Source organism: Prunus dulcis, unplaced genomic scaffold (genome assembly GCF_902201215.1).
Source record: "Prunus dulcis unplaced genomic scaffold, ALMONDv2, whole genome shotgun sequence".
Lineage (NCBI taxonomy): Eukaryota > Viridiplantae > Streptophyta > Magnoliopsida > Rosales > Rosaceae > Prunus > Prunus dulcis.
This window is the reverse complement of record NW_023010357.1, coordinates 1-12,263: the sequence shown is the minus strand read 5'-3', so window position 1 is coordinate 12,263 and position 12,263 is coordinate 1. Positions and strand designations below refer to the sequence as shown.

The 12,263-nt window shown below is 37.6% G+C and overlaps 2 protein-coding genes and 1 pseudogene across 3 annotated transcripts; all 3 read right to left on the bottom strand.

Annotated features, from left to right (window-relative positions):
• Positions 1–567: 567 nt before the first annotated feature.
• On the bottom strand, positions 568–2,012 carry LOC117613506 (annotated as a pseudogene).
• Positions 2,013–2,650: 638 nt separating this feature from the next.
• Positions 2,651–7,155, bottom strand: LOC117613508 (dnaJ protein ERDJ3A-like). Of its 2 annotated transcripts, none has more exons than XM_034342114.1 (7): positions 6,922–7,155; positions 6,354–6,409; positions 5,389–5,462; positions 4,705–5,237; positions 4,272–4,613; positions 3,551–3,898; positions 2,651–3,245 (listed from the first exon to the last, which is right to left on the bottom strand). In XM_034342114.1, exons 1-7 carry the CDS (start codon positions 7,006–7,008, stop codon positions 2,961–2,963), a joined length of 1,725 nt encoding a protein of 574 aa, XP_034198005.1. In that variant the 5' UTR covers positions 7,009–7,155; the 3' UTR covers positions 2,651–2,960. The 2 variants fall into 2 exon arrangements, with proteins under 2 accessions (XP_034198005.1, XP_034198006.1); XM_034342115.1 differs by having other exon boundaries at positions 4,518–4,613.
• A 736-nt stretch (positions 7,156–7,891) lies between these two features.
• LOC117613507 (ERBB-3 BINDING PROTEIN 1) lies at positions 7,892–12,257 on the bottom strand. Its single transcript, XM_034342112.1, has 10 exons — positions 12,145–12,257; positions 11,900–12,027; positions 11,697–11,781; positions 11,406–11,555; positions 11,120–11,273; positions 9,003–9,218; positions 8,775–8,911; positions 8,589–8,680; positions 8,320–8,499; positions 7,892–8,199 (listed from the first exon to the last, which is right to left on the bottom strand). Exons 2-10 carry the CDS (start codon positions 11,988–11,990, stop codon positions 8,117–8,119), a joined length of 1,188 nt encoding a protein of 395 aa, XP_034198003.1. The 5' UTR covers positions 11,991–12,027; positions 12,145–12,257; the 3' UTR covers positions 7,892–8,116.
• Between the last annotated feature and the right edge of the window lie 6 nt (positions 12,258–12,263).

The window sequence follows — 12,263 nt, the reverse complement described above, 5'->3', positions numbered from 1 at the left end:
GACAACTATTTCCACGTCATCTTTTATAGAAAAATCGAAGTGGAAAATTTATTTTACGACGGCTGTTTTTATATAGGCGACGTAGTAGGAATCAATAACGTCGTCTTCTAATGTATTTAAAGACGTCATATTTTTTATTGTCGTGAAAATGATATTTAACGGCGTCTTATTTTAATTTTCGTCGTTGTATGTCTATCTTGCGGCCTTGTTCTGTTAATATGTGTCATATTTTTCCTTTTTTACGACGGTTTGTTTAGAGAGTTGGTCGTCTATTCTCATCCCCGACAGCTTTTTTAGATCTTTTTGCAGTACAAAGACGTCGTTTTGTATTTGTTGATGACGTTGTATATTTTAACAACGACGGTGATTTAGCGTCGTGGTTTATGAGGGAAAAGATGACGGTGGATTCCACGACCATTGAAAAACCGAATACACGACGGTGATTTACCGTCGTCTTTTTGCTTTTTTGTAGTAGTTCTGGAATTCATACCTGCAAATCCATTATCATATTGCTCAATTAAAATCATAAAAACAAGCATCAAATTAAGATCAAATTTTGTCCATGGCTTACCTGCAACCTGGTGGCAATTTCAGTTTCTGGCAGTTAAACCATGAGTCCCGTGTCAGCAATCACACCTGTTTGACTTGACAACATCTTTTGGACGTGTTGGAACAGAACATTAACCCTCAAAGGCTCTGTAGGAGCACATTTCAGAAGCTGCCCATGAGGCACAAATATCCTGTGTTAGTTCTCATAAGCAGTCTTGTTCCATTTAAGCCTCTTTGATAGAGCTTTCAGAAAATCCTTCATTACAACACAACCAAATGCAGGGCCATTTCCGATGGTCACACGATCCGGTTGCACAATGACCGCCTTCTCTTTCTTCAAAAGGGCTGAGTACCCAACAGAGCTGTAGTCATTGAAAACCGATCCGGCAAACAAGTAGGCATCTGCAGACTCCACAATCTCAGAACAGAAGGCGGTGCTCACAGAACCCCCAGTATGTCCCAGTGAAATGAGGGTGGTGCTCTGGACAGCCAGAGGATAACCACTAGCATCAGCTAGCTCAGCAAAAGCATCAGCTGCTTGTGCAACTCGGAGTTTAGGGCCCACCCACCATAACTGTTTTCACTGCCTTGTCCAACAAGTCTGCTGCCGCTCCAACAGATGCCTCTAAGGCCATTTGATTACTGAATCTGTGTGACATAGCAACCAATAATTGAATCTTTTTTACTTACAAGTCACAAGCTTTATATAAAACACTTCAATATATCAGTTCAGAGGTAAATCGGAGAGGCCAAAGTTTACCTGGGAGGAAATGAAATTGGAACAGGCTCAGGTCTAAAAGTAGGGTGAGGAATTCCAGGCGAGTTACAACTTATGCTTATGTAAACAGGCTTGCTTTCTTTCAAGGCTATTGAAATTTCCGTATCGATCAACTCACTGCCATCTTCTAAATTATTTATCACAGCCTGATAAACAAATACCAAAATTAATAAACTTTGAAAAGCAAAAAATAAAATAAAATAAAATAAAGAAAGAAAGATAAGATTCACTTACAAAAGCAAACATTGAAATTAAAAATTCTTATGCATTATGTAAGCGAAAAACTAAATGGTCTCAAGTTCAAATCTTTTCCGATCATTTCTACCGATAAACTTAAAATAGTTTTTGTCTTCATTTTTTTTCTTTTAAAGTTTGTATGTGCCAGCATTCAATGTCCACATGTCATTGTATACATTTCCAAAGTTTACACTATTTACCTGATAGCAAGTGACGTTCTGAAAGCACCTAAGCTCGTGGCTAAAATCAGGCAACCCAATAGTATGGTGAAGAATCCTATTATCACTCCCGAAGTCATTGGAGTTGGGTCCTCCAACGATACAAAAATGACTGAGTTTCAGCGAGGGGTTATGTACAAAATGTTCGTTAATAACAGAAATGCACTATGTATCCATTGCATCTGTCGAATCTTAATCTTGTGGGCATACATACAAAAGGAAATCCCCATATAGCAATGATTAACTGGCTGGTTTTGGTAAATTGGGTTAATTATGCATGAGATAACTGGCTGGTTTTTGTTTGTGTGGTCCTAGAGAAAAGAAAATTGGTGGAAGTTTGGTCAATGACCATACGTGCACAGTGCATTTTTCTTAATTAATAATACTAGAGTCATCAATCTTTGTGTGGTAACTACTCATTTGATATAAATATATAACGTGTTGTCACATCAGTTTGATATCAAAAGTTGAAATCATTACCTAAATTTAATCATTCAATGATGTAGAAGTTCGATGGAATAGCATCTTGATTTTGATTTTAATAATAATATAATGTCGTCTTCTTCTTCTTCTTCTTCTTTTTATATCAATGAATAAGTGATTTGAATAACAATAATAATTTCTATCTGCTTAGACTAAACATTTTTTAGCTAAGCCCAAGTTGTGGGAGGATAGAGAATGAGAATAAGTCACGGTAGTGAGATAGGATTTGATTAACTAGTGCTTGAAAGAAAAGAATGAGAAGAAATCCAAATAAAGGAGCAAAGAAAGCTCATAAGAGAACAGGGAATCCATCAATCACTACGCTGCAGGTCGCAAATAAATGAAAATCAGCAAGAAGCGAATCAGTATTTGATAAAACGAGAACTTGAATTTCAAACTTCATCAGCTTCTCATTTTCATATATATTTTGGTCATCAATTTTACACCGAGAAAAAGAACAAATAAATTACACGGGTCATACAACCAAATGTATGAGACAGACTTCTACTATGGCATTACAAAAAGAACCACTTATGTAGGGTTCAAGCCCACTTTTCCGAGATGACGACGGATGCTCCTCGACAGATCCTCCTTAGTTCTAGTCTAAATTTGTGTTATGTTTTCTATACTTAAATAGTGAAGCTATGTACAAATAAGCGAGAAACTACCTGGCCCAAGCTTTGTCACCATAGCTCTCATTTCAGGACGGGTTTCTGCCGAGTCTTGGTAAAACGTATGTCCCCATTAAGAACTGAGCCAATGAACCTCTCTACTTCTTCTGTGGTCATTTCACCCTCAAACGCTGCGAACGTCCGCCTCCGAGGTTTATAGGCAACCAAGACCTTATCTAACGATTTAAATCCTGCTTTGTCAAATGCATTTAAGAATGATGCCTTCTTGGAGGCATCCAACAGAGTGTAGGAAATGGAATCCCTTCCATCGGCTGAATTCTGTTGCCTTGATAGTGATTTCTGAGAGAGCTGAAAGCAAACATCATGAAGCAAATTACTAAAGAAAAAAAAAGTAATTTCCATAAAANNNNGGATCATGGTCAGGTGATTTGGGTAACAATAGCCAGTCAAGCAGATAGTTTAGGGACTACATTTGAATCCTTAACCAATACTTCTGGTTTATAAATTTAGCAGGTCACGTGGGTTGAGGCTGCTAGTCAGACAAAGTTCAAACTGGCATGACATTCAATTTTTTAGACAAAGTTCATCATTTTCATGTGAAGAAACAGATGTTTTGGATAGTAGTGCCTCAATACAAGAGAAAGTATACTCACCGTGTTCAAAATTGATTCCAACTTCTTTCTTTCTTTGGAAGACCTGAATGCACCAATGATGCAAACTGGAGTTTTCTCACCACAAAGAGCATCAAAATTAGACTCTGTCAGTAGGGGTATTTGCTTCTCCCCAGTTGGCGACTTCTTGGCCTGACTTGAAGATGCCTTCTTGTTCTTTTTCTCAAAACCTTCAAGTAAAGCACTAAGCTCATTAATTGCCGACTTCATATCTTTGATGGTAATGCCTGCTTTTAGGACATGCTTCTCCCCGTTTGAAAGCCAACCAACTATAGCTGGAAGTGCATCAACTCCTAGCTTCTTCACTGTTGGATCAGAAACATCATGGAGCTGCATGGTCATTGTAAAATAATTTTTTTAATAAGTTGTCATTTTAATAATTGAGGAAAAAAAAAATTAAGGTGAATGCAAACCACCAAAGCACATTTTCCCTGAAAAGCAAAAGCATATGATTCATTTTGTCATGGAAGTATAGGGATCATCATTGCACCCTACCCTTCTGTTAAGCATATACATTGCCTCATTCTTTCTAACAAATTTTTAGGATGGATGTCAGGAAATTGTTAGAGTGTAAAGGCTTCTGATTCCTTCAAGAAGTCAGTTAAAGCAATTCCATAGCCAAAGACACTAGATTCATCTTAGATTGACAAGACTCGGAAAAGGAAAATTAAGTAAATTAATTCAACAAATAATCACCACATACCTCTGCATTATAGAAAAGGAAGTGATTGTGATGCAATCCGCTGAGGACACGCCAGATAACAGGTGTATCTTTCTTGGTGGAAAGAAGCACAACACTAGGCAATTTATGGACGGTGACAGTGGAAGACTCAAAATGTTTCAAGTCAACCCGTTTTGAAAACCTTGGAAGATGATCTTGGCAAAACATTTTTAAAGGTTTTGCAGCCCAATCACCATCATACTCAACCAAAGAACCCCTTTCACTCACTTTGTAAGAATAAACAAATACCCTGGGCATTCTGCGGGGATATATGCCAAGGTCCTTACAGAGAAATGGTTCTGTCTCACAGTTTATGCTTCCAATCTGACAAAAGAAAAGGAGAGAATAAGCATATGCGGCGATCAATGGCAGATCAGACGGTAGGGAGTAGGGACCGAAAAAGAACTGCACATACCTTTAAAGCTCCCTGCAGTGAACTGGCAACTTCCTTTATGACAGATTCAACATGTTGATGCCCCTTCAATGACGGTGTGTAAGATAACAAGAGCCAAGTCATCCCTTGGTCAACTATTTCTTTCTTATACACCTGTGAACTGATGGCACTAATGCTCACTGGGGAACCCCTAGACCCAGGTTGAGACCCTGGTCGAGACCCAGTTGAACCACTGAAACCACCAAACTGACCCCCACCTCCAGGTTTACCCCCAAAAAGGTTTGAGAAAATGTCGTCCATACCAAAACCAAATGAACTTGGACCACTGGGACCTCCAAAAGAAAAGGAGAATGACTTGGAACCTCCCTGCCCACCCATGCTCTGCCAGTCACTTGGTCCGTAGGTAAACTGGTTTTTTCCTGGTCCACCATTTGTGAAGTAAGTATATCCACCATGATCTCCAGGAGAACCAGCTCCAAATCCAGGACTGCCCTTCTCATCTCCATACGTGTCATAATTTTTCCTCTTCTCTTCATCTGATAAAATCTCATATGCTAACGAACAAAAAGAAACAAATTGACATTAAGTACAAACTTATGAGGATGTGGCCACTACAGCAGGATAGGTATATAGGAATTGAAAAAAATCCAACCATAAAGAAAAAAGGAAAGGAAGCATAGACTGAAGAGAAGTCAGACGTTATACCATTGTTTATCTCAGAAAACTTTGCTTGAGCTCCCTTGTTCTTATTCTTGTCTGGGTGATATTGAAGAGAAAGCCTACAGGGAATTATTCAAATGAGCTTGAGGAGTAAGGTAAAAAGCTTGTGACACAACATGTCTGAATACAAATGCATGTTACATGTATCTTTCTGTATTTCTTTGTTGTGTTATAAGCGTTTGCATTACAATGCACAAGCACAACACAAACACACACACAATGAGAAACTTTTAGCGAGCCAATTATATATCCCAGAACAGGACCTTACAACCTTCTAGGTAATATGGATCAATAAAGTAAAGCAAAATTATCCTAAAGCAAAAGAAGAAACATTACTACTCCTTTTTAGAGAAAATAAAGAAACTGTGACTTAAATATTGGTCAACGAACACCAACTTTTTTATTTAATGTATCATGAAACATACATTAGTCTCATAGTAACAAATATGACAAAAGAAAACAATGAACTGCTTATTCTGGCAACTACAATGTTGTAAAGACACACATATTCGAGATATTTAAACTATCATCCTACAACAACAGCTCAACACAGTTGCACAAGCACCAACTGTCATTGCCCAACACCCCCCACCAAGGTGCACTGAATGTTAAGGGACCATAGTGACAGATTTAGGCCTGAGAAAACTTATAGTTTGGCACTTGCGCCAGCCTCAAAGCGAACCAAGCCAAAAACAACACATTGCACAGACTATGACCATCCTAATTGATGTATACATATCATAAATGAGCTTAGAGGTCTCATAAGTGTCAATACTTCCAATGCCTAGATAATGACCATCACCAGGAAGAAGAAAAAAATTCATTTGCAGTGATCAGCACAAAATAAAGCACATTATGATTTCGCTTTGCATAAATTCATCTACAAAATCCTAGCCAAGTAATTGCATTTAGAGGGCACAAAAATATTATAAATGGTTATTGGAACATACTTGTGGAAAGCTTTCTGAATTTCACGTTGGCTTGCATTCCGCTCGACTCCAAGGACCTGATAAGAATTTGAAACCATTTCTAATAAATGAGTAAATAAGTATAGAACTAATGATTTATCGGTTCTTTCTTTTAAAAAAAGTCGTTAAATTCAGTTCCTTTTGTTTATCTCAAGAGTTGATTGCATTCTGATAACGGCCACAGCAGCATAATACGCTAAAATTTGAACCTTTTTAATTATCAATTTTGTCAAATTTTCTTTTCTTTTCAATCTCAAAACCAAGCATATGAAACGAAAAAAGAATCTTTAGAACGTGATTCGATCATAGAACTCCACATTCAAAATCAAAACCGCTCTATTTAATTATCAATTTTGTCAAATTTTCTTTTCTTTTCAATCTCAAAACCAAGCATATGAAACGAAAAAAGAATCTTTAGAACGTGATTCGATCATAGAACTCCACATTCAAAATCAAAACCGCTCTATTTACATTCAATTCATTCACATTGAACTGGAATAAGAGGAAAAATTAGAGGAAAGGAATGAAGGAAGAGCAATGAGAACAATACCTTGTAAGGGTCTATGGTTGTTGCTTCCATGGTTAAGAAGAAGAGCAACGCCGACAAGAAGATCCACAACACTAACCGGTTCCCCATATTCGAATACGAAATTTACACTCAGATTTTTTCAAGATTTGTTAAGGATGTTTGCTTTTTCCTGGTTTTTCCGTACGAAAGCTGTGTACGTTTTAGACGCAGCTGAGAGACAGAGAGAGAGAGGGAGGAGATTGAAATTGCGGGCTTATAAAGGAATCCGAGGGATCTAAACAAATCCAGATGCTTCGCGTTTTTAAGGCCGTTAGGTACACGTGGCGTGATGATGTGTTCCCACGCAAACTGACCAATAGTATTTCGGAGTTCTTGATTGTGTAAGGGAACGCACCGCCATCACGCGCTTTGCTTCCTTACGCTCTGCGTGCTTGAGGTGATTATTCAGCTTAGATGAGCGCCATACGAGCCGTAGGATCTTAGCAGTCGGATTTCACTCAGCCATTGGATTCATGAACACTGCTGATGCTAAGTTTATCAAATCTTGAGCAGCGTAAAGGTGATATCTGTCTATATTCTTATGCACAATGTTGTAAAAATGTCACTTCAATCACATTTTGATATTTTATGAATCATATTCAGAATTTAAAAATTATAATCTACTCTCCTTTCTGTCGTTGACAGAGCGAGAATACAAAACCTACTTGTGTTGCTTCAACCCTAATCCGCAAAATTGGGTTAGCTCAACTGTGTCATCCTTGGATCCGAATTCGATCTTCATCTCCATCCACGGCAATACCAAACCAAAAAATAAAATAAAACAAACCCACATGTTTTCTTTTGCCGATCTCATTAGCATTTCGACGAAATATTGAAAGAAAAAAAGAAAGAGGTCGTAAAACCCAATTTCTTTAAACTTCCATCGTGCATAACCAAGATTCATAAAAACAATTCGGTTCGAAATTTTGGTTGATATATTGACAGCCTCAACTCAATTGTCTATGTTAGGTTTTTATATAAATTAAAATATAATGTTAATCGACAACAAAATTCGATGAGATACACAATTAAACAGCAAAACTGGAATTTGAAAAGTCGAGAAAACCCAGCTGGAATCAAAGTCTGAACACTATATTAAATTAATATCCAACCAGATACAATGGGGGGAGAGAAAAGAACCAAAATTGAAATCTGATCGCTAACAAGAAACAAGGGCTCATGCTTGAGACTCAGCACCATTTGTTGTCGCATCCATTGGTTCGGCTTCTGTAGACTCCTCAGCCTTGTCACTCTTCTTACCTACAATGTGCAAATACATCAGGATTCCTTCTCCCAACAATTAAACCTAAAAGTTCTTCATAACATTGTTAAATCCACAAACAATAGACTTATTATTTGCTCAAAATTTTCTCTGCTTACCCTTTTTCTTTTTGCCGCCACCTTTCTTCTTGGTCTTTGTCCCCAAAGCCAACCAGGCTTTGATTTCAGGATCATCTATTTGTTTAGTGGGCTGCAGCTCCTGTAAGGGATGAGATGTAATCCGATCTGATCCATTTGGCATCAGCAAGACAGTGAACTTGATATGGGCAACCAAATCACCTGCAAAACAACCAATAAATGGATTTCGAATCAGGGTCACAGAAGAATTGAAATTTCCCAAAAGCCAGTCCCAGTAGGAAGATTGTTACCAGGTTTCTCGTGAAGAACAGGATATGGCTGCAGAAGCTCGTGGTTGACGCATTCAAGTAAACCCAGCCTAGCCCTTTTCTCTTCCAAAGCTCTGATGACAAGACAGTACAGTTTTTTTACGAGAAACAAAAGAAACTGAAGAACCAGTGACAAATAATGTAGAAAATAACATTATTTTAACAAACCTAGCAGTGAATGGCATGATGGGAAACTTCTCCCTTATTTCACTGAAAATAAACCTAGAAGCTTTCATCTTCAAGTGATAGTTCTTGTCAACAGCTCTCTTATAGACAGTCGTCTGCTTCTCATCCAACAGCTTAGGCTGCAAATTGACATAAAATGCGTTGATGGAAAATCAGATAACGTAGCATAACAATGGTGGTTGGGCTGGCTGATCGTGACTTCTTCATTACCTTTCCTTCACCTGTGCTTGTGACAATATCAATTGAATAAACTTCGTTCTCCTCAAATTCTGCCTCATCAACTCTTGTATCTGGATTGGATGCGCTTAATATGACCTTGTTCCCATCTATCACAAACTGCTTCAACTGATGGCTAAGAACACCTTCAACGATTTTGCAGTCATAAGCTGCAGCAACCTTTTGGATCGCCTCTGTTACATCTTTATTCTGCAGCCAGAAAAAGAAATGAAATATGAAATAAATACAGAAGAAAATTTCAGTACAAGAATAGAATTCATGTGCACATGTTCCAATCTATTTTCATATATAGCACAAAGCAAGCATTATGCATTGTTACATACAAAGATCTCCATCAATTATGTAGGCTAATTTGAATGATGATCGCACAAACAACAAATAAATCTGTACTAGGCACCAAACGTAGCCAGTTAGTCTAGGCAACAGGGAAAAAGAGGAAATCAATAAGGTACCAATTACCTCGGCAAAGTTGCCTACAACTAAAGATTACTCAATTAGGCCTCTCTTTTTTCTTTCTTATGACAATGCACAAGTAAGAGAGCAAAGCACTTGATGTTGGCTAATTTGAATGATGATTGCAGACAACAAATACATCTGCCCTAGGCACCAAATGCAGCCAGTTCATCTACGCAACAAGGAAAGGAGGAAAACCAAATAGGATATCGATCACCTCGGCAAAGTTGCATACTAGAAGACAACCACATTACAAGAAACACAGAAGAGTTCACAGAAAAGTAATAAAAAACATAATGAACACACTTAAAAACAACCCCTATAATTTCACTATCCTATCAGAGTAACTATGACAAAAAGCCTCATTTGGATGTTGGTCCATAGCTTTTGACAAGTTTCATCATATAGAAGTATGGAACACAATAAATAGTTTAAAGATAAACCAATGTCTTTTACTGATGCAGTAACAAGGGAAAAGTAACCAACTGATGGAGAGCAAATTACAACATTTGAGTAAAAATGACTAAAAGGGCTTCCATATGTATCTTACTTCCAATGAGCTGACAAGAAAGCACATGAAAATCCATGGTCATTCATTGAATGAAGAGAGATGGAAAGGTTCAAAAGAACAAAAGGAATGAAAGAAACACAATCATCCATCAGTGTAACTATGACAAAAAGCTTAATTGGATTCAATCCATAGCCAGTGATTGCTTATCATCATCTAGAGAGATCATGTTAATTGAAGAGACATCCCACACAAAAAAAGTATGAACTAGACCTTGTTGATTGTTCCTATATAATAAATAATAACACAGCAGAAAGACTAGTTATACAAAAACATCTAATCCATGAAAAGAAAATAAAACAACTCCCAGCTAGCTCAAGACACGCAAGTCCAACAAGAATAGTATATTCTAGGGGATTGCAACAATGTCAGCCCAGAGAGGACATTAGGATGAACAAAATAAGTGTACACCCACATCAGCCCATCCACAGCCAAGCATAATATAGGCAACAGGGAAAAAGAGGAAACCAATAAATCATAGATTTCCTCGGCAAAGTTGCCCTTAAAACTTGATGTTTGATAGAATGACATATTATATCATTGTGCAATTATTTATTCCAACATGGGTTGGAACAGTGAGTGCAGATTATACTAGCAGACATCAGCATCAGAACAGCTTGACATCAACATCGAAAACATGTGGCCTTCCAACACGGAGAACAAGAGTGGTAAAAAGATATGAGAAAGAACGAGAGCAATTTAAAACAGTCTCAGGTGGACTTCCCAGGTCGACGAAAGGGCATTCTTCTGTTTCAATGGAACAACTCCACCACTGTACCAAGATTCACCCTCAATTCAATAATGTACATTTCCCCTTCAGTGTAACTATGACAAAAAGCTTCATTTGGATGTAAGTCCATAGCTTATACTAACATCTCATCATCAGGGGATGCAATGTGCATAAAACACGTATTCCAAGTTTAAAAATCAAACAGAAAAGCAAATGTAGATTCAAAGTATAACATGAAAATAGAAGAATATGCGAGAAGTCTTGAGTTATGCTAAGAAATGCAAGGAGGCTCCTTTTTGAAACATTAAAAAAAGTATAATAATTAGCAAACAAAATTACCTTTTTTCCTGGCCTTACAAGCCTTAAGGCAACTTCAGCAGCAGTATTAGCAGCTGCAATAACGTCAGCTGCCTTTCCTGTAACAGGCCCTGCTTGAAGAGCATGAGTATGTGCAACTATGGCAATGAACCCGTCAATATGACACCCCAAATCACTGCAGGAGAACAAAAAACCATCAATATGTTCCTAATTACAAGCTTATATTCAGTTCATATAACATTTAGCTATCTTTCAAAAACAGCAGAAGTAATAAAAACAAATGCAGTTCATATGAGACAAAACTTACATCTTCAGAATATCTCCTTCTTCCAACACTGTCTCGTCACTGGCAAGCGGGGAGAAATGGCATACAGTGTTGTTCACAGAAATGCAAGTTGGAAAGGCAACACCTCGTTCAATCTTCTTCTTTACATTTTTGTACATATTACCAGTTTGCCTAAATAAACATAAAAACAACACGACCCATAAATCATCGCATTAAGGGGACAAATCAACACTCCATACTAAGTAATGAATTCTAATTAAAATAAACAAATTTTCAATGCAACGAGAAAAAATTAATTCATGGGATACTTACTCTCTGATGTATGAATCCCCTTTCTCACAAAGGTCCACAATCTTAGCTTTCGGTTTGCATTCGGATATTACCAACTGCAGAGCCTCTGCAAAAATTTCCCAAATGTAATCAATATAGTCAGCCATAAAAGCATATAAAATTCAAAAGTGTAATATGTATGTATTTGCTACTGTTATAGACGAGAGAAAAAACGAGAAAATTACTGTTAACAATCTCAGCGGCACTCTTGTATTTGGTGACTACTTCAGGAGAGCTGAGATCCAACTCCTTCTCCTCCCTTTCATCGTCCGACATCGTTTCGGGACCTTGTAAAATCTCCGACTTCTAAAACCTAAAAATCGAGAACCAAGAATTTAATCAGAGAAACGCAAAAAACAAGCGTCTAAATGTGCTGCAGATGAGCACAAGCAATACGAAAACACAATTTCAGTAGCTATTAATCGCAGACCTGATTGGAAGAAAATTTGAGGTGATGAGCAGAGTGCGGAGCTCTGAGTTAGGTGTTTGGGGTTAGGGTTTATAAACAGAGAAATGGACGAATTTGTACCGAAAGGAAGGTGGTGGCTT